This window comes from Eutrema salsugineum, unplaced genomic scaffold (genome assembly GCF_000478725.1).
Source record: "Eutrema salsugineum unplaced genomic scaffold, Eutsalg1_0 scaffold_2, whole genome shotgun sequence".
Lineage (NCBI taxonomy): Eukaryota > Viridiplantae > Streptophyta > Magnoliopsida > Brassicales > Brassicaceae > Eutrema > Eutrema salsugineum.
In genome coordinates this window covers 1,912,079-1,932,957 of record NW_006256829.1, presented here as the reverse complement: position 1 = coordinate 1,932,957, position 20,879 = coordinate 1,912,079, and the positions used below count along the sequence as shown (strand labels likewise).

Genomic DNA, 20,879 nt, shown 5'->3' with positions numbered 1-20,879 from the left:
AAATAAAGGCCCATTATATATCTATCAAAATCGGCCCAAATGTAAGAAAAAACAAGAAACGATGCCACGTGAAATCCATTGTGTAACACCTGTCCACTGTCTCTCTCCCTTTTCAATTTTTCCTTAACGACGAAGGAAGGATGGCGAGAAGTGAAAGCCATTTAGGATAAAATACGAATACGATACATTCTCGCTTTCCTTGAAGAAGATAAGTTCGAAAAAAGGTCTTCTTTGTGTCATCTGTTTACAGAATCTAAGAGATCATAGATGGGTCTTCTCTCCAACAGGTAAATATCAATACTCTTTCCTTAATATCGTCCTCTCCCCTTTTGATTTCCCGATCATTTGTTTTTGGTTTCTTATACTTGCAATCATTTTGCGTTTACTCACTGTGTATCTTTTGTGTTTGAACAGAATCGATAGATCGAGTTTGAAACCTGGGGATCATATCTACTCGTGGAGGACTGCTTACATCTATGCCCACCACGGTATGTATTCCTCTTCGATTTTGCTTCGTCGTAACCCATTTTCTTTTGTATCCACTAACGAATTTTTCTTTTAAGTACTGTATAATCGATTGAGATAATGTTCAATTTGGGAATTTTTTGGGTTTGTGGGGACTTTTTCCGATGAATTAGTGTTAATGTTGAACTTGTCACTATTGATTTGATATTTGAATCGATATTTCTCTTTCTCGTCCTGCTTTAGTCACTACCCAAGCTTTGAGATTGTCCAAAAATGTTGTGATGTAATAACCAAAATCAGAATGTGTTGTTCACTAGAAGGATTGATTCTCTAGATAGCTTCTACTTATCTTTCTTATGTTGCCTGAAAACAATTGTTTAATGTATGGTGTAATGATATGCTTTATTCCTAAATCGTGAAGAGAGAATTTTGTGGAAGCGAAATGTTGCTGCTTTGATTGCATTTTTACCCGGCATTTCCTTTGTTCACGATCTCATACGTTTTCTATTACAGGTATATATGTTGGTGATGACAGAGTCATCCATTTCACAAGACGAGGCCAAGAAGTTGGAACCGGGACTGTTCTTGATCTCATACTTGTGAGCTCAGGTCCATCCCGAGGCCACACGCACTGTCCAACATGTGTTCCACCAAACGAAGGTTACGGTGTTGTTTCATCATGCCTCAACTGTTTCCTAGCCGGTGGTGTCTTGTACCGGTTTGAGTACTCGGTCAACGCCGCTCACTTCCTTGCCAAAGCCAGAGGAGGAACCTGCACACTCGCGGTCTCTGACCCTGATGACATAGTTGTCCACCGGGCCAAACACCTCCTTCAAAACGGATTTGGATGCTACGACGTTTTCAAGAACAACTGTGAGGACTTTGCGATATATTGCAAAACGGGATTGCTGGTTCTTGAGGGAAGGACAATGGGACAGAGCGGTCAGGCTGTGTCGATTATAGGTGGTCCGATTGCTGCGGTTTTGTCCACACCGATGCGGCTTGTGACAACAAACGTCTATGGAATGGCGGCAACAGCGGTTAGTGTGTATTGTGCCAGTAGGTACGCTACTGATATCGGTATGAGAGCTGATGTGGCGAAAGTCGCAGTAGAAGATCTTACAAGAAGGCTGTCTTCAGGGTTGTTCCAAGTAATTGAGCCTCCATTAGCAGCCAATGTTTTACCAACCACGAGTTGATGGATAAACTTAAGCTTTTACCAACCACAACAAGTTGATAGATAAGTTTAAGCTTTCAACTGCTAATAAAAGTGATCTCGTTTTCGGTTGTAATGGTTAAGTTTAATCAAAATCAAATTTAAACCATTTGTAATTGCTATATACAATTAAAACAAAAATTTTAACCATTTGTATAGTTATGTTTTTTTTTTGGATATGTTCAATTTGCTTACTATATGCCTAGTCTTATATTTGTCTATTTGGATTCTTCAGGCAAACCAACGGAATAGAGGATCAAAATGTATAAGAAGCAACAAATTTAACAACTTGGATTAAAAACAACAAATTTAAAAATTTCATAACTTAGTAAGCTATAAAAGCTACTTAATGTGATGACATAACACAAAACTGTGTGCCTTCCTCTTGTCTCTATCCATCTCACCCTGAGATTGCCGGAGATTTGATTACACAAGCAAAACTGCATTTATACATCCATCATTCTCTGGATTGTTGGTCACTTGAGCGTATTTCCCTGAAACCAAAACGAAGAGGGAGTTAAGTCACTGACATCACATTCACAGTCTTGCATAAGGTTTCTGTATATTTGTCACTTACCCCAGACAACTTTTCCAGCTGGTGTAACAAGACCAAGCTCACTCACATTGACCTGGAAATCAATTCAAATTTAAAGAAAATTTCACGAGATATCTCCAGCACTAGCATAGGTGAGAAATGAGAAACCCGATCTTGGGACTAACCTCAATGATTGTTCCTCTGGTCATGACACCGAGTGATGTATACATTGGACCGTTAGGATTCTTCTTGACTCCGATGATCTCAAGACAGAAAGTGACTCTTAGTTCAGGGTGAGTGACGTGGGCCTTGGTGAAACGCAGCCCAGACGGGCGAATGAAACGCTCATACTTTGGTGGCTTCCTTGTGAAACCAGGTCCAACAAATGTAGCTTTCGTAACCATCCTCTTCCATTGTTTTGCTGTATAGTTGATGCAAAGAAAGGGAAAGCATTTCAAGAGTTGTAAGTGACTATTTAGCTACAAAGCAAACTGCATATATGATGATGAATGAATAGTGTTTAGGATCTCAAACTAGATACATACTCTTCCTCTTCCCAGATCGGATCACTCTGAACATTTCGTCTTCAGCCACGGGACGGACCTGGAAAAAGGAAAAGATTTATCAGCTGCCAACACAAAAACATGTACGAAAAAAACATTCTCAAGTTATATAAAATCATGAAGAGAGTGTTTCACCTTTGGCAGAGGGACCTCCCATTTCCCGGCTTTCTCTTTTCTCTTTTGTTTTATGGTGTTGCTAAGAACCTACGCCCAAAAACACATGTCATATGTTGTTTTTCACCAATTTTCCAGGATTATCAATATCAGCTCGGAAATAAAAAACACTAACCTTGGCCCGATTGGAGTTTTCACGATCAAGGAGATAAGCAGGAAGAGCTCCCTCATGAACGTTGTCATCAGCTTTACGCCTTGATGAACTCTCCTCGTGCATTTTCAATCTGTTGTGTCAAAGTTAAACGAATGTAAAAACCTCAGAACACAGCACAAGTTTGTTCATTTCATTCTAAAAAACATATGAAGACTAAGAGACATAACAAGACTTGTGACTAAACGCGTTCTCAACTATACAGGAACCACACTGATTATCTTCGAATTGCCAATTTATCATGATATCACTAAGCACCTTTGATCCAGGATACATTTTCGGTGCTGAACATAGGATTCAAAGTGGCAAAAACAAGAGAAGGCGAAATACTTACGTTTTCTTCATGAGAGCTTTCTCAGCATAGTTTTTCTTTGCAATCATCTTACCCTTGATACCTAGAGACTGCAATTCACCGCACAAAGTCAACAAAACAAAAGAAGAATCAGAAAGAGGAAGCCCAAAATAGATGAAAAAAGAAAAAAAAAACAAATGGAAGAAGAAACGAGAACCTTCTGAGCCATGGTGGAGTGTTTGTGAACTTCACGCGCCTTCTTCTTGCGCAATTTTTCGAAGTGGTCGAGGCGATATCCATACCTCTTCCTGTGCTCGTCAATGTAATCTCCCTGCGGCTGTTTTTCATCCAGATAAGAAGAAACCACAGTTATAGTCAGAGATCGAAATCCTCTACATATCTGATCAAAGGAACCTATGAGAATACTACGGCGGCGAAGAACGAACCATGGTTACTTCAGAACGATCGACGGACGGTGAGTGAGAGAGAGAGAGAGATGGGAGAGACTGCGAGTTAGGGTTTTATGAACGACTCGGATTTCATTGGGCCCTAAGCTCCAATGGGCTTAGTTGCCAAACGATAATTTGGGCTTCGTGATTGGCTAAGCCCATCACCTAAAATTGGTGGAAATTAAATTAAACTAAATATTCTCGAAGTTTGTGTTTGGTTTGGTTGCTGTCTCTGTCTGACGTCATTTCTATAGAAGCAAGAGTTTCTTTTCTATTTAAATTGTTACCCAACACCAATCTCTTTGTGGATTGTCATATCAAAGACATGGATTTAACATTTTTTAATCTGCTTTGATTTTATAATTGAGCTCTTCCTCCATCTCCAAAGCTTTTCGTCAGTCTTCTCTTTCAAGGGTCTGGTAAAGGCAAATCTCGTTTTCCGAGAGGGAGAGAGAGTATTTAAGAAACACACAGAGAGAAAGAGGAAGAAGAAGAAGGAGAAGAGAAATCAGAGAGGTCATCGCCTTTCTCGCGCTCTGCAACGAAGATTTAAACGCTGATATACTTAATGAATTATTTGTTCTTTTAATTGAATGATTATTATTTGCTTTAAATAAGTTCTCTTTTCTCTCTCAATCGCACGTGTAATAATATCATTAGTTCTATGTCGCAGAGCGTGATGCCACGCGCTTGAAAATGTAAAGATATTAGCCCACTCGCACCTGGTGCGCGTTGAGCGCGTTAAGCCAAAATCGAAAGGTTAACCACTATGAATTTTGCTCGTATTTTGGCAAAACACGGTCATGCGCGATTTTTTCGCGAATGGACTATTATTTTATTATTATTTTTTCCTCTGATGCGTTTTGTTTGTTATTGAATTGTCTTTTTGGTCGAAATTTAGTGTAAATAAATACTAAATAGTAGCAATGCTCCTAGCTCTACATTATTAACATCAATATATGTCATATGCGTTTTGCTTGTTAACTGATGCCGTTTTGCATTATCTCTTCTTTTTTTCTTTTTTTTTTCTTGTGTCGAAGCTTTTCGCATTTTTTTTTCCGGCAGTGAAATCGAGCAAAGACTTGATATGGGTCTTTTGAGTTCAGCTATACGATCTCCATTTCAAAGCAAACTGGGAACAATTAAAGACTTTTGGAGTGTGATGCGAAACAAGATGTGTGTATGTATTTGGTTGCAAAGATTCTGTCTCTGCATATATTTTGAGCCCCTTACTCTGTTATTCGATAAGATAATGCTGTTGCACCCATGTGCTTATATTCACTTAGTAAATAAAATAAAAATGGTGATATGGCTGTTATGTAACTAGTGATGTTTACATTTCAAGAAGAACACCATAGTTTTTCCTTGTCTCAGGTAACTGCGGAAGCACTTGCAATGTTGATATAACCGCACCTGGAGCAATAATCGCTCTCGCATTTATGTATCTTAAGGTGGGTCTTGACTCTTGAGGATGGTTAAACTAGATAACTGGTTCGAAGTTCAGCCTTTCAGAAAGCTTTATATGATGTTTGTTGCAGACAGAATCAGAGGTCATTGTCTCAAAGCTCTCTATTCCGCAAACACATTATGATTTGGAGTGCGTAAGGCCTGATTTCATAATGCTCCGTGTCATTTTCTCGGAACTTGATAATGTGGAGCAGGTGTTTTAAAAAAATATTTTAATCGTTGCTTGATAAAGAGTGTTCTTATTGAGGCTTCTAAGATCGAAAGTCTAATTGATTTTGTATTACAGGATCCGTCCTACGTGTGATTGGATTCAGTCTCAAGTTCCAGATGTTGTCAAAAATGGTATCAGCCACCTCCAAAGATGGCATGGATGATATGTATGAGGTGGATGTTGAAGATGCTGCTACAAATAAAAGCAAATTAAATCTTCAAATCTTCTTAAGCATCTTTTGTAAAGAAAGCCTTTATCATCTCATGTTACAGCTGTGAAACAACTTCTTACTGTGTGTAATAACTTTAAACTTATAAAGTAAGTAAGCTATTGCATGCAAACTTAAGTCGCTCTCCTTTAAATTTCATCATATGTTTTCCTTCTACCGTCAAGCTACTGCTTCCAGAGGACTGCGCGCAGTTAAAGAGGCAAAAAACTCATCAGTCACCATCACATGGTTTTTCAGTTTGCATGACGATAATAAGACCAGAAATGGTACCTGTAAGGAAACAACGTTCTGCAGAATCAAATCTAACTCTGACTTGGATGACAATATGATCTTCCTAACTTTGACATCGTTGTGCATCAGCAGGATCACAGAGACAATGCAGTGTATCAACTTCAATGAGTTTTGACCGCTTTCTTTGTCCTGGACAGATTCCAGCGCTTGAGTGTTTTCACTAACCATCGATTGCATTCTTTTGAGAACTTGTTCTGTGAGTTTGGAGCTCCGGTCGAACAGGAAATAGCAAGGTACTAAATAGTAGAGACATGTTTGATTGTATTGGTAAGAGTTCTCCTTATCTTCTGGTATACACTGCATTGAAGAGCGCAGAGAGATGTGTCAATCCCAATATTTAAATTATAACATTTTGGACGTAAGAAATCTTTTTTACAAGGGTATTCTTAGGAAAGAAATGCTCACATTGACAATCTCGATCAGATATCCCGGTAAAAAATCACTTAGAGTAGCTATGCTACTTTCAGAAAGTCTAGTAGGTTTAGAGTCCAACGCACATATCATCCTGAGTATGGCACATCCATTGTCCAACGCAGGCTTCAGAATCTGCAGCAAAAAGAACATCACCCGAAAGGAATTCAAAGAACTGAGATGTTATTATATGCATTTCAATATTAAGTATTATCAAAATACAAACTTACTATTTGTTCGAGTAAAACTTTCTCTAGAATCTGGAGGACGAGAGAGCCATCACCCATTTCTGACAAACAAGAGCACACAAGGTTTGTAAGTACTTTTAATGTGCCACGATATGTCTCCTGCACATTACACTCCATCGCTAACTGGCCTTTCTCTGCAATAAAAGTAGAATTCTTAAGTAACTTACCACGACAAATAAAAATAAGAAGCACAAAACCGAGCTCTCGTGTAATCAGATTTCCAAATTATTTTCAATAGTAAAAAAAGCTTATTTTCGAAGTTCTCACAGCCAAAAAGATTCTTTTTAGCACATTACACTCAGTACCTGAAACAACTTTAAAACGTGCAATTAAGGTGATGAGGAAGCTGAAATGATCTGTAATCTGGATATATCCAGCTCTATAGGCAGTGTGAAGAATTTCCACTATCCGATACAACACAGCTTGTTCAAGTTGTGGATCTGCGATATAAATTGAGTTTGGTCAATTACCTTTCTTTCATCTTTCTATCATCAACAGAAGTGAGTTTAAAAGTTAAATAAAGGCATCTGTATTCACGAAGGAAATGTGATACTTACATAGACAGCATGAAACTATTGAATCCAGCATAGGAGAACTAAAATTGTCTATCGTGAAGTAGTAAAGAAAAGAGAGAGCCAAGTCTTGGACTTCCCTAGGGAGACTTGCAAAAGCCCCACCAGACACATCACCTGTACAATTTAAAAGACACAAAACCCTGTTTCAGTAATAATGACACTAAGAATCTCAGAACACTTTTTTTTTTTTTAATTGCAGCAAGAATTGTACCTTCTCCCTGACAAGGGTTGAAGAAGTTTCTGATGTCTTCTTCAAATGTGGGGGAAGCATTCAGACATCCAACTCGCCCAAGGTCAAGCAAAAGTTGCAAAACAGCCTGAAGAAAAAAAAAGAATGGGTAACAAACAAAAGATGAATGAGAACGTGACCCTGTTTGATCAAAGAGGCGTCTATATACTAAGGTTTTGGCCTTGGATAATCGAATATAACTGGATCGACAATGAATCGTATGAGTTATGGGTTCGAACCTGCGTAGATAAAGGATATTTATCACCCAGCTGATTTAGCAGCGATGGAAGTTTGTTGACCCAAGCACTCTGGTAGTTATTTACTGTTGAATCACTTGCACTGGGATAAAGGATATCTCCATTCTGCAGATATTACAAGAAACAGATTTCAGAGACCAATCAGAGTCGAAAGATAGAAACAAGTCCGGCCAATATCCATACTGAACATATCAGTTAAATTTGTGCTTACAGGGATAATCACGTCTCTAACGATTGAAATACAGGCCAACGTAAGCGGAGACTCTGGTTTGCAATCGTTGAAGGCAATAGTAAATGCCTGAAAAAGAGTACATAATACCATATACAATGATGTTACTGCTAACTACCAGACAAACTGAGAAAGTTTATCTCCCTGTCTAGCTCAAATTACTCTACGAATCTCAGACAAACCTGCAGAAGATTATCTCTCCAATCCGGGTCCACCCTCAAAATAAGTTTTGGAACAAAGGGCAACAGTGCAAGTGAAGTCTTTTCTTGACTAGATTTTCTTATCCTATTGCTCCTGGTGATCTGCAAAACAGATATTCGCATATCCCGGTGAGAATATTTTTTAGCTTTTAGATTTGCAAGTAAATTAGCAGTTTATCAGATATAATGCAGACAGAGAGAAATATAAAGAAAATATCAGCTTGAATTATATCTTAATGTAAAGTATTGAGGGCTAACCTTGCCTAGTAGTGTATTCTCAATAAATTCCAGAAATCTATTGCAAAGATCAGTAGGAAGGTGGCTCCATTCACTTACTTCCAAAAATATTTCTGTCAATACGCTATTGAGGACGAAGTACCTTTCATCACCCTGTCAACAAACAATCAACTAATGTCAGGCAGGTCTATAATAAGAAAGAAGATATAATCCTAGGGAGGATACTAAAATATGACAGGGAGGAAATGATTTGCAATCAGGAAAGAGAACTCTTGATAGAATAGTAAAGCAAGCATGTGACATAAGCTTTTTGTTGCTAGTGTCATTACTTGACAAGTGATAAAGTGTGCTTCTTAACATATAAATAACCACAAAGGTTCTACAATACCAAAATATAACTATTTAACAATGGCTATTATTTATCATCTATAGTGCTATGATGCATACCTTTCCAGAAAGATTGTTCTCTGGATTAAGGGGGAAAGAGCCAAGTAACTTTTTCGATAACATTGATGCAATGTCTTGATCCAATATCATCAGAGTAACATCCACCGATGCAGGTAGACATATAGTCTGTCTTTGAATGTACCTACGAATTGAAAACTTGATTGCATAACTTATGCTGCAAAGTATATGGCGTATACAATCATAGGATTTTTCATCGAAGCCTCGCGGAGCATGAATCAATGGAATGAAATCTTGGAAACAGTTGATTAAGATTCCAACAATCTCCTTCAATCTCCCGGGGACATGGGCAAAACCTATAAGAACCCATAGAAAAATGGTAGAACACTGTCAAATTCAGCACATGCAAAATCATAGAAAAGGGAATCATTGATTAATTTGTCGATATATATTTTAATCCACACGAGAATGAAGGGCTATGCATTTTACGGGCAGAGACAATCTAGAGGTCGTACTAGAGAGGATTAGGGCAAAAGAGAATGGACTAGTTGTACAGCAGCAAAGTGCATACATCCAAAAAAACATGACACAAGCAATATACTACTTATTGATGAGAAAAGAAGACAGATGGTACATACGAACACATTCTTTTGCAGCATCTTGCTCATAGGCCAGTAGCGTTTCATTCTGAAAATTTCCCTACAAAAAAAAAATAAGGGCATAAAATGCAAAAAGAAACTGTTACAATATGGAAAACAGAGCACATTCCGAGAGCGGTTAGTTGTGTATTGAAATTCAAAGACATCTTAATATACTCTGAGTTTATTTCATAAGACAGTCAACTTATTAAAGGAGCATTTTTCCCCATATGGTTCCTTGAATCTAAAGATATCGCTGCATTCTACATACTCAATCTTGTAAAAAGCTAGAGATCAAAACAAACAGAACCATAAACATTGCTATGCTACTTCATGGCATGTCCGAACCACCCAGAGTGATTAGATACCTTTTTCTGTGATTCGGTGTCACTCTCATCACATGGCAACAGCGACAGGCAGTGTGCCAACCCAGAAAGTGCTACCTTTAGCTTACTCTTATCTTGCACATAGAAATGGTTTTTCTGAATGATATCCTTGTAGTTTTCGAGAATCTGCATGAAGAAGCAGATGAAAAAATTTCAGGGAACGTCTTGCAAGAATAAGAGTGTGTGTCAAAATCTAGGAAATCAAAGTAGACACCTTTTCAGCATACAAGGAAAAGGTAGGCGGGTAGTACTCCACAACAAGGTGGAAGAATTTGAAAGCCATCAAACGAACATCAATTGCAGATTCAGCCATAGCGCTAAATATGTATGGCATCAAAAGTGACACCATCGGGCCCTGGTTATCCTGAATAGATCCACATATAGAATAGGCTGTTAGATACAATGGTTAACTAGAAAATACATGATTTATTTCATTACATGCAAGTTCATATCTTGCAGCTCATAATATGAAAGAGGGGACTAACACAATAAACTAAGATAAACAAAGATTAGCAAAATCAGTAAGAACGACGAAGAAAATAACAAGTGGAAGAAAAAGAGGAAAACCGATACCTCTATACAAGCAGGAAAGATCTTAGATTTAAATAGTGCACAGAAAGCATCTCTCACTGACTCTTCATCATCTCTAATGCGTTCCCTAAGTTTCTCTATGATAGCACATTTATGTGACTGCAGCTCAGCTGGATGATGCCTGAAAAGGTCTTCGATGCCATGTAACGCATCTACACAGACAAAACCAAAATTTGATCCAATGAACAACGTAGCAGGCATCATCTTTATCTCAACCAAGACAGCTAATTAGGACATGGAAAAAAAAAGCTACCTTTGCGAACTTTGGCATTGTGATGGGAAGTTTGTTGCAGAAGCTCCTTCAAGGTCAATCCTTTCTTACTCGTAGCTAAGCCACTCTTTTCTGCTCCCACACTTTGCTCAGGAAGTATAATTGCTGTAATATAAGAAAGTCAATTTGAACCATAAACAGAGAGCTTTAAAGGTAACTAAAAAAGCTTGAATTTGCACGAGAAAGCAGATACCTTTGGATTTAATCTCTGTATTAGTGGCATTCTTTGGTGGAGGTAATTTCCTCCCGAGCTTTCTCTTAATTTTCTGCCAAATTAAGAAAAAAAAAATCATACGAACAATTGATCAAACACTTGAAGATTCAATGAAGCTCAAAGAAAATGTCACAACCGTAAGAGAAAGTAAAAAACACCTTAAAATCAATTCCTTTCTTTTGCTGCTTCTTTGCAGGAGCTTTCGAGCGAACCATCTATTTTCTTTTTCGGTAACGTATAATGACAAGCTACTCAAATTAGCTTCTCCTGAAGCTGGTCGAGAACAATCACACGCTCAGCAAAAAAAAAAAAAAAAAAAATCGGTCTCCCAAAACCTAATAAGGAGACAGATGGTGGCTCTGGTGGCGGGAGGGGAAGGGCGGCGAGAAAACTGAGTTATCGGTTTAAGCGATTAATGCGTTTCATAAGGCCGGTTTAGACTCTTTATACCGAACCGGCTATAAGCCACGGTGGCGCTGAGGAAACTCCGGCTGACGGTTTGAGGATTTTATATTTATTTCTTCGCCAATTTTTATCTCCCTATTTTTCGATAATTTACTGAAACTAAAGTAAAAGTATTTTATCTCAAGTAAAATATTTAATTAAAAAAAAAAAGAAGTGGGCGGCTGAGTCATGAATGAGAGTTGTAAGAAGTTTAGGGTTCATTAGAGAAAATTATATTGAGCAGTTGCATAGAGTTTATAACCAAAGACCAACAACAGAAACATTGTTTATTAATCTATTATACAAATACAACTGAGAGATAAGAATGTTGTTGATACATCTCTTCATATCGAATCAAACTTGAATATTAACGTCAAATTTCTGTAAAATTTAGAACACAAATATCTTGTTACTCTAGAATAGTCGTTTGCATTCCATAAATACAGTCTTTTTTTGCAATGTCTGAACATCAAGAGATTCAAGCATTTTCATCTATGACTGGGGTTCAAGAGAACTTGTGTATGATCTACGCTGAATCTTGTGTTACACTCAATCATTACACGAGTTGAAGGAATCATTCTCTTCATCCACAAAATAAGGGTTGAAATGCTTTATGACATGCTCGTAGACAGGTCTCTTGAAATATACAGCCTGTCAGAGAAAGAATGATAAGGCCAAGAAGCTTCATGCACACACAAGCAGAAAAAGAACACTACTCTAAAGCCAAGAAACTCACATGTTCAACCACTTGTTCCGGTAGCATCCACGACCAAACCTTAAACTCTGGTTTTGCAGTACCATCTCCAAGGAGATTTATCTCTTCCTCCTTGCCCGTGAACTTGAAGAGAAACCTGTATTAGTCAATCATCAAGACAACTCCTTCTTTAGACCCAACACAATTGGGCGAGTCTGTATTTGCAGCTTTAAGATGAGTTTTCGAAAACATATGAGACGGTATATGCTTAGTTACCATTTCTGAGCTTGGCCTTTGTAACTTGTTCGCCATTTCCGGTTCAGTTTATCCTTCACTTGTCGTGGAAAATCATACGTCAGCCAATTTGGTATCTAGATGTTAAAAAAAACGAAAAAAAAAGCTCAGTTTGGTGAAACACAGAGCAATACCAACTCTATTTAAGAATCTTGTTGAAATAGATTTAACAATTTACTATGAGAAAGATGTCAAAAGCGTGCCTCCGCAATGAATTCCGCTGAGGTAACTCCAGTTTCTTCTCTCAGCTCTCTGAACGCAGCGTTTCTCAGATCTTCGCCTTCATCAGCGCCACCCTGTAAAAACAGAGTTGATAAACAACATCGGGCAAATTAGTTTACCATAGAAGATCATCAACTACAACTTCAAAGTTTCACTTTCTGATATGATATCTCACTCTGTTGCTAGCACAAGAAATCCTTAGTCTCGAAAGAACCTTAACGTGATTGCATTTAGTTCTTAACAACTTTGTCTTTTCAAATGAATCACCACAAAAAATGAAACTTTTTTCGCATAAAAGACAGGAACTTGCACAATGAACTACAAAAAGCTCTTGTTTTGTGAGAACTAAGCTCTTCAACGCAATCAAACTACTCAGAAAACAAAGTAATAGTCACTTATTGTAATCAGGAAAGAGCTAATAGAAAATTCACCTGAGGCATCTGCCATGTATCGGGAACGTGAATCTTCGATGCAGTGAAAATCTGCAAATCAAACTATCTCAATCTCAATCACGAAAACCATATATCCAAATCAATAACAAAATCTATATATCCTAGCGGTAGGAAGGGGACAAATTGTTCCAAAATCAGATAAGAGTGAAGAGAGAGGAAGAAGGGAAATTACTTTTCTACACGGACTAACGAGACAAATCCCAACATTTTTCCGGTAACCGACAGGCGGGGACTCAACGGTTCTCGCCGGCGGCGATAAGGCCACGGAGCGAACCACCAGAGGTTTTGAGGCAGAGACGTGACGTTTCAAGCACGAGAATTTGACAGGATCCAAAGAGAAATCTATACGAACGGAGATAACTAATTTCGCGATGAATCCAGACGCCGTAACGGCCATGGCGGCGGGAACTTCTTTGGCTTCCTCTCCCCTCGTCCGCTCAGACAAACACTCGCCGATAGTTTTCTTTTCTCTCAGAAGTGATAAAAAGATGTTATTTACGACACTACCCTCGGATACTAAACGTCGTCGTTAATGCTACAACAGTTGTTTCTTTTTTACCACATCACAGTAAGATCAGAAGTCTTAAAGACACAGAGACTTTGTAAACAAAAGCTGGGCGTCGCCATATTCTTGGTAAGAAATTATGGGGTATTCATGAATCATTCATCTCATCTTTTATTCAGGCTTTCACATTTGCTCACCCACATTACTCTTCATTTCAGGCATTCAAAAGTAGGAGACCGCATTGACGTCAAACTAATAGAGGTCAGCGAGTTCTTGCGTCCCTATAACTAATTGAAAATTAATGATAATTAGATGAGTTGTTGAACACAGAAACATGGATAATGCAGGTGAATGTAAAAAGGTCAGCTTCGGCTTAGTTCTTGAACACAGAAACATGGATACTTCGTCCAAGGACCGTGCAGCTGCAGGAGCATCAAAAGTTGCATCTGTGGATGAACTTGTCCTGAAGAAGAAGAAATATGTCAGGAGAGCAGCCAGTGGTGACAAGCCAATGAAAAGCAATAGCAAGCAGTAGCAATGAAGAAGAGAGAAGCAGTTTAGTCATTAATGGTGAAGCTACAATCAGCTAGTGAATGCAAACAGGTTCTGTGTTCATATCTGTTACTTTTAAGACTCATTACGAAAGGAGGAGAGTTTCATCCATTAGAACCAAAAGATAGAGACAGTGATTTCTATGAGTGTTAAATAGAATTGATTTATAGCGTAACAAACTTAACCGAGATATTTACACTCAATTCCTCTTCTGGTTTAGCCTTGAACCGGTTTAATTCGTCACCCTATGTTTCATTATCCTCTTTTAACCGGCGACGATACTTACTTATTCGATAAGAACAAGAAAAGTCTTTACAAAGTGGGCCTTTAGTAGTATGATTTTAAATGGGCTCACTAGTGAAAGAATCTGTAGGCTAAATAAGAAAAAGTCAGAGCACGCGCAAGAAACATCCCAGTCGCAGCAAGTGCGCGTTGCGCGCGTGTCGCCAAAATCGAAAGGTTATATAAGCTATCGATTTTGTTCATTTTGGGCATACACGCGATATTGAGTCAAAAATGAGCGAGTGTACTGCGTTTTGCGTGTTATCATGCTGTCGTTTTGGGCTCGATTTTGATCAATTTTTAGCAATTAGGAGACATGTTCCTATATGACACTGTCGTTTTGCTTGTTATCCCTTGCCGTTTTGCTTTTTTCTTCTTTTCCTTTTTTTTTCTTTTCCTTTTCGCTTCGAAACTGGTCGGATCTCATTTCGCCGATTAGAGGCTGTATTGGTTTCTCCGGCGTACATGGGAGTTTTGTTAGCTCGAACCAGCCTGAAGACGGGTGTAAAGTTGTTTCTGAGGTTGCACAGAGAGGGAAATGAGCTTGTGCCATTGTTGTCTGGGTGGGTATAGCGCGAAGACGAGAGAGAGAGAAAGAGTTTGATAGAGTTTGTATCGAAGGTACGCATTGTTTTGTATTGCAATTGGGTTTTCACCAATTCAATCGTTTCAAGCTCCAGCTTTAGCTGTGCCCTTCCTCGGTGATGTGTTATGGAAGAAAAAGAAATAGAGACACTGAGAGAAAAGGAGTTAGCTTTGAAAACTGTTGATCATGAGTTCTCGGATTATACTCGGAGAGACAGTCTCGGTTCTACTCAAGAGTATTGACAAGGTCAGAAGCGGAACTGTGAACGGCTTTAGTAAAGGTGGAGAGTGAGAAACTAAGCTCATTATTAAGATTTCCCTTTCACAAACTAAGCTCAGACACAAACTGGTAAAACTCATTTTTTTTTTAAATGGTACCAGGAATCTTCATTTCTGCAGTTTACTCGGATGATTGCATCTTCGAAGATCCGACAATCAGCTTCCAGGGTGAGGAATTACATAATCCTTCTTATGAGTTTTGTGTGCTTCCTCTGCAATTTCAGTTTGGTGCTTCAGTGATAAGTGTATCTGCTTGAACAAATGTAGATTGGTGGGATCAGAAAAGCTTGTTCTTATCTATCAGATCCTAAGTCTTGATGTGAGAATGAACTAGTAGTCTCTTTTGGCTTTTGCAGGTACGGCATTGTCTGAACGAAACTTGAGATTACTGGTTCCGTTCCTCGAAGATGCATCCATTGAACTGCAAAATAAGGAGAAAGTAAGCCTTTGTTAGATACTAGTCTCATATTGAAAATTGCTCTCAATGTTCTTCAAATCGGTTTAACACATTGAGTGGGTCGTCCCAAAGAAACTATATACGGGCGACATGGAAGCAAAGGTATTCGGATGGAACATTTTCTTCACTTATTATGTGTCATCTTTAATGTTTATCTATTGAACTATGATGTTTCAGGACTTACCTGGTACTTCCATGGAGACCATTAATATCGATCCTATCAAATAAAATACATATTTTGGTGAAAGTTAATGAAAACAATGGTTTTGGCCAAGTTAATGAAACAATTCTGTTTCGGATGCCAAAAAAATTATAATATACAGTATTGTGGTGAAAACAATGGTTTTGGCCATTACCATCACGGTCCAGTGCCGACCATTACAAAAAAAAAAAAAGGAATATTAAGTTACAAAGGGAGTTTGAAACAGAAAAGTGAATAAAAGGTTACCAACAATTAATCAAAGTGTACAATTTCTTTTTTATTTATAAATGAATAATGTAACAGTTCTATTTTCTTTGAATTTTTGTTTTGTGTTAATTCCTTTTTCTACAAAGTTACATTTTATTTGATTTCATCTTTCTATTTTAGCATGAGAATTTCCCGTTTTAACTCTTACGTTCACTAATTTCCTTAAAAGCAAAACGATACTAATATGTATAAAACCCACCATATATGTGGCCATCAAGACTACTTTGAATATACCTTTTTCTCACGTTATCGATCCTTTCCAAAAAAAACCACCGTACCTCACCACCAGAGCTCCGACATGACCACCAGAGACTGCAGCTCTCACCACAGCGACGCTTCCCGTCGCCGTAAAATGATCCGCCGTTGTGGCTGCCCAATATTCATCTTATTCGTAATGCTCATCATATTTTTAATAGCCTTTGCAATCCTTAAGCCGTCGAAGCCACGATTCATCCTCCAAGACGCCACCGTCTTCTCCTTCAACGTCTCCGGCAATCCACCGAACCTCCTCACCTCCAACTTCCAAATAACTCTGAATTCTCGTAACCCAAACGGCAAGATTGGAATCTACTACGACCGTCTCGACGCCTACGCTTCTTACCAGAGCCAACAGATCACTTACGCAACGTCGATTCCGGCGACCTATCAAAGACACCAAGAAGTCAACGTTTGGTCTCCTTTCGTCGGTGGAAAGTCTGTCCCCGTCGCTCCGTACAACGCTTTGTCTCTTGATCAGGAACAGACACGTGGTGCAATCAAGTTAGTGGTTCACATTGACGGTCGAGTTCGTTTTAAAGTTGGGGATTACACCACTGGGACACGTCATCTCTACGTTAGGTGTCCGGCGTATATCAACTCTGGGAATAGTGCCGCCGGAGTTAGCGTTGGAAATAGCGCCGTTAAGTATACGCTCACCTCCACTTGCAGTGTTAGTGTCTGAAAAGGCGACGACTTAAACGGTGACGGAGATATCAGGCCACCGATTTTTCTTTATTATTAAGTACTATTAAATATTTCTAATAATTTCATAGAAGTTAGTTTTTTTTTTTAATTACGTACTATTAATTTCATAGAGGTTAAGTTTTTTTTATAGCAAGAATTTACAATCGGTTGCCTTATTGTTATGACAAGCTGTGAAGAATGGAAACGGAATTCAATACTATAGTTTTATATACTTCAATTGGTGGAACTATTGATGGTGATATTTTTTTTTGGTTAAAAGATCGATGATTAAATTGATAAATGCATCTTCTCTTGTTTCATCGACTTTGAAGTCTTTGATTTCGAGGGGATCCAGTGTGACGACAAGTGAGTTATTAATTAAAAATTATAGTGAAACTTTTAGTCGGGAAGATAACGACTCGTTCATCTTACCTGTTTTAATTATTTGATTTTTGTTGGGTTTTTCTTAAGCAGAAATCAAGACCAATTTCATATTACTTTTACCCCACACTAAATGAAAACCTAATGTAATGTTTATTTTCTCTTTTGTGCACTGCACCTAACCTTAAGTACACTCAAAGGAAATTCTTAGTAGTAGTAGTATGTTGATTCGTTTTACCTCACTTTTTTGTTGTCTTTGTTAATTTGGAAAAATCAATTAGTTAGTTCGCCACTTCGCCTCCTTCCTTGGATCTTGAAATGAGAAAAGGCCGAATCTCGTTGCTTAATTTACAAAAACTACGATTAGTATTATAACCTACAAATCTGAATATTCTTTAATATACTTATATACATATTTTTAAGGTTAATTGTCTAGTCATCTTATAACCAAAAGTAACTTCAAACTTTACCCGTAGAGAACGAAAGAAAGGTTGCCTCTTTTGCAAGGGATTGTAAGGCGGTAAGTTCTCCAGCTGGAACCACTTTCTCCAAGAGAAGAAAATAACTATACGATTTGCCGTGAGTTTTTTTTTTGTTTTCTGTTAATGTTCATGCGCATACAACTTTCCTAACCTTTAAAAGAATACCCTAATAGAAGACCTTTTTATATATGATTTGTCTCTATATTCTATAGTCATTCTAGAATTTAATATAGTCGAGTCGCGATCTAATATCATTATTTTATATTAAATTTGCTTGACCTTTCTCATTTAAGAAAGACGTAATATTTGAAAGCATGCCTCTTCACCTAATCATCGTTTACAAATACAGGTAACAACATCCATTGTATATACACATTTTTGTTCTTTCTTTGGAAAACTACTCTTACCATTTTTATAATTTTCTGCGGTAAACCCACCTCAACTGTATCCTTTTTTTAAGTTAATTGGCCACATCACCTCAATTGTAACTTATATATAGTAATAATATATAGAGATCAAAGATATTTATGTAAATATTTCTTAATAGTTACGAAATTTCTGACCTGGACCATTTTGTTTGTAATTTTGTATAGACTTATTAATATTATCGGTTTATTTTCTACTTTTTCCTCAAAAGTCTCTTGTCAAGTTTTGAAGACAATGGCTGCCTTAGACTTGAGCAATCGCTTTTACGGAAGTTTCTTGGAAGGTTGTATTACATTGTAAAGATGGCTCTCTTTACAATTCCTATACCAACTACCGCATTAAGGAATAAGGATCAGCATATTATCACACGTATACATGCCCCTTTTCATTATTCAAATATTCATATTTTCGTTCTGCATGATACTCGTTAATCATCAAATTATCTTAGATTCAGTACATAAACACATACTAAGTGCTTTCCCGAACTTGAAATCCAAAACCCCATAATGTTAAATTTGAGAAAACAATCTTAAATGTTTTCAAAGTCTTCCCTACTAAATATCTCTAATCTAAAAAAAAAAGAAATCTCTAATCTAAAAACTGTGCCGCAACTCGCAAGTAACCTCTAATTAATCAAATCATCTGACAAATATCAAACGGCCGCGTCAGCTTTGACTTTGAAAAAACAAAACCGCGTCAAATTAATCGTTTTATCTAACACACGTTATCTCTACAGTGTGTATATATATGCCCTCTTCTTTCTTCACTGAATAATAATATTATTAATTCCATTCTTTTACTCTTCTTCTCCAAACCAATTACACAAACAGAAACTTTCTTCAGAGGCATTTCATCGAACACATGGGAGACAGGCAACCGCAACTAAACGGTGCGTATTACGGGCCGTCGATTCCTCCGCCGACGAAAACCTCCCGCAGCCACGGCAGACGCGGCGGTGGATGCGGCTGTTTAGGTGACTGTCTTGGCTGTTGCGGCTGCTGCATCCTAAGCGTCATCTTCAACATCATCATAACCCTTGTCATCATCGTTGGCATAGCCGCCTTGATCATCTGGCTAATTTTCCGACCCAACGCGATCAAATTCCACGTCACCGACGCCAAGCTCACCCAATTCACCCTCGGCGCAGACAACAACCTCCGATACAATCTCGACCTCAATTTCACGATCCGAAACCCTAATCGACGAATCGGTATCTACTATGACCAGATCGAGGTCAGAGGCTACTACGGAGATCAGCGATTCGGCTCCAGCAACGTCTCGCCGTTCTACCAGGGCAAAAAGAACACGACGGAGATCGGAACTAAACTCGCGGGACAGAGCTTGGTGCTGCTTACCGGCGGAGAGCGGCGGGATCTGGACGAGGACTTGAAGTCGGAGATCTATAGGATCGATGCGAAGCTGAGACTTAGGGTTAGGTTTAAGTTCGGGTTGATCAAATCGTGGAAGTTCAAGCCGAAGATCAGGTGCGATCTTAAGGTTCCTCTCGGTAACGCTAATACAACCAGCGGGTTTCAGTTCCAGCCGACCAAGTGTGACGTTGACTTTTGATTCTAGTCAAAGTCAATGCTATTTGTCTCCGCATTTATTCATATACACTGTTATTTTTTTTATTTTAGTTTATTGGGTTTAGATTGTTTTCTTGATTATTTTCATACATTGGACCTTCTGTGATTATATGTCGGAGAGATTTATGCCTTATCTTATCTTTATTGTACGGTTCCATACTTCCATGTAAATAAATAATAAATATTTGAGATTTACATTTGTATTTCCTTGCGGTTAAACTCATCAAAGCACGTTAAGACCATTAATTAAAAATTAACGACCAATGCCAATAAATTACTGAAAGTTAAACCGATATCAACAGTATTAACATCAGTACATTTACCGCACATGTTGTTAATGTTAACATCAGTACACAATTATAATTAACTTTACGACTGTCATTGATTTAATGTGCGTCACATGAGGCATTGATCCAAGTATCAAAAATCCGGAATCTTCTGCTACCCCATTGATCCATTTTGTTTGAGAACAAGCAACATTGCACCCATGGAGGATTTCTTGGCACTTCCTCCATCTCCTCACCTCCCAACAATTTATTCAGCTTCTTGGCCAGAGCCTCTTCATCAGATGGGTCACACCCAAAAAACTTGTCCTGTCAATGAAAATTGCGGATACAAAATATTAGACAGTCCCATGAAGGAATCCTCGGAACATAACAGTGATTAGTATTTTACCCCTTCATCAGCATACAGAGAAGCCTTGATTCTGGCGGTTGCATCTTCTAGTATTGCTAGCAACTTGAACTTTCCGTTGACATCGTGGAATTTTCTGACATCTCGGGGACACACTTGTACGAACCGGACAACACACCTGAATTTAGCAGTCACCTGCATTAGCAGAACTAAACATTAATTTTAATCAAAACCCAAAAATAAAAAATAAAAAAAAGGGT

At 38.2% G+C, this 20,879-nt stretch overlaps 6 protein-coding genes across 7 annotated transcripts; 3 read left to right on the top strand and 3 right to left on the bottom strand.

The window, feature by feature from the left end:
• Window positions 1-80: 80 nt before the first annotated feature.
• LOC18016514 lies at window positions 81-1,852 on the top strand. Its single transcript, XM_006399045.2, has 3 exons — window positions 81-287; window positions 415-488; window positions 979-1,852. The coding sequence occupies exons 1-3, from the start codon at window positions 268-270 to the stop codon at window positions 1,662-1,664; spliced, it is 780 nt and encodes a 259-aa protein (XP_006399108.1). The 5' UTR covers window positions 81-267; the 3' UTR covers window positions 1,665-1,852.
• An 87-nt stretch (window positions 1,853-1,939) lies between these two features.
• Window positions 1,940-3,888, bottom strand: LOC18016513 (ribosome biogenesis protein NSA2 homolog). Its single transcript, XM_006399044.2, has 9 exons — window positions 3,843-3,888; window positions 3,614-3,733; window positions 3,439-3,506; window positions 3,069-3,177; window positions 2,915-2,983; window positions 2,762-2,819; window positions 2,402-2,637; window positions 2,259-2,310; window positions 1,940-2,175 (listed from the first exon to the last, which is right to left on the bottom strand). Exons 1-9 carry the CDS (start codon window positions 3,843-3,845, stop codon window positions 2,108-2,110), a joined length of 783 nt encoding a protein of 260 aa, XP_006399107.1. The 5' UTR covers window positions 3,846-3,888; the 3' UTR covers window positions 1,940-2,107.
• A 1,814-nt stretch (window positions 3,889-5,702) lies between these two features.
• Window positions 5,703-11,301, bottom strand: LOC18016512. 2 transcript variants are annotated; one of them, XM_024156504.1, is made up of 20 exons: window positions 11,093-11,301; window positions 10,914-10,986; window positions 10,703-10,825; window positions 10,432-10,601; window positions 10,073-10,222; window positions 9,841-9,984; window positions 9,473-9,533; window positions 8,877-9,190; window positions 8,572-8,582; window positions 8,451-8,487; window positions 8,175-8,294; window positions 7,975-8,061; window positions 7,746-7,868; window positions 7,489-7,594; window positions 7,260-7,391; window positions 7,008-7,142; window positions 6,685-6,836; window positions 6,449-6,589; window positions 6,023-6,340; window positions 5,703-5,933 (listed from the first exon to the last, which is right to left on the bottom strand). In XM_024156504.1, the coding sequence occupies exons 1-20, from the start codon at window positions 11,147-11,149 to the stop codon at window positions 5,835-5,837; spliced, it is 2,553 nt and encodes an 850-aa protein (XP_024012272.1). In that variant the 5' UTR covers window positions 11,150-11,301; the 3' UTR covers window positions 5,703-5,834. The 2 variants fall into 2 exon arrangements, with proteins under 2 accessions (XP_024012272.1, XP_024012271.1); XM_024156503.1 differs by having other exon boundaries at window positions 8,451-8,582.
• Window positions 11,302-11,648: 347 nt separating this feature from the next.
• On the bottom strand, window positions 11,649-13,503 carry LOC18016511 (nudix hydrolase 27, chloroplastic). The gene is made up of 6 exons (XM_024156000.1): window positions 13,213-13,503; window positions 13,020-13,070; window positions 12,570-12,662; window positions 12,349-12,443; window positions 12,115-12,229; window positions 11,649-12,029 (listed from the first exon to the last, which is right to left on the bottom strand). Exons 1-6 carry the CDS (start codon window positions 13,435-13,437, stop codon window positions 11,928-11,930), a joined length of 681 nt encoding a protein of 226 aa, XP_024011768.1. The 5' UTR covers window positions 13,438-13,503; the 3' UTR covers window positions 11,649-11,927.
• A 2,602-nt stretch (window positions 13,504-16,105) lies between these two features.
• LOC18016510 (NDR1/HIN1-like protein 1) lies at window positions 16,106-17,734 on the top strand. Its single transcript, XM_006399041.2, has one exon. The coding sequence runs from the start codon at window positions 16,354-16,356 to the stop codon at window positions 17,107-17,109; it is 756 nt and encodes a 251-aa protein (XP_006399104.2). The 5' UTR covers window positions 16,106-16,353; the 3' UTR covers window positions 17,110-17,734.
• Window positions 17,735-19,175: 1,441 nt separating this feature from the next.
• Window positions 19,176-20,181, top strand: LOC18016509 (NDR1/HIN1-like protein 3). The gene has a single exon (XM_006399040.2). It carries the CDS (start codon window positions 19,262-19,264, stop codon window positions 19,967-19,969), a length of 708 nt encoding a protein of 235 aa, XP_006399103.1. The 5' UTR covers window positions 19,176-19,261; the 3' UTR covers window positions 19,970-20,181.
• Window positions 20,182-20,879: the final 698 nt, after the last annotated feature.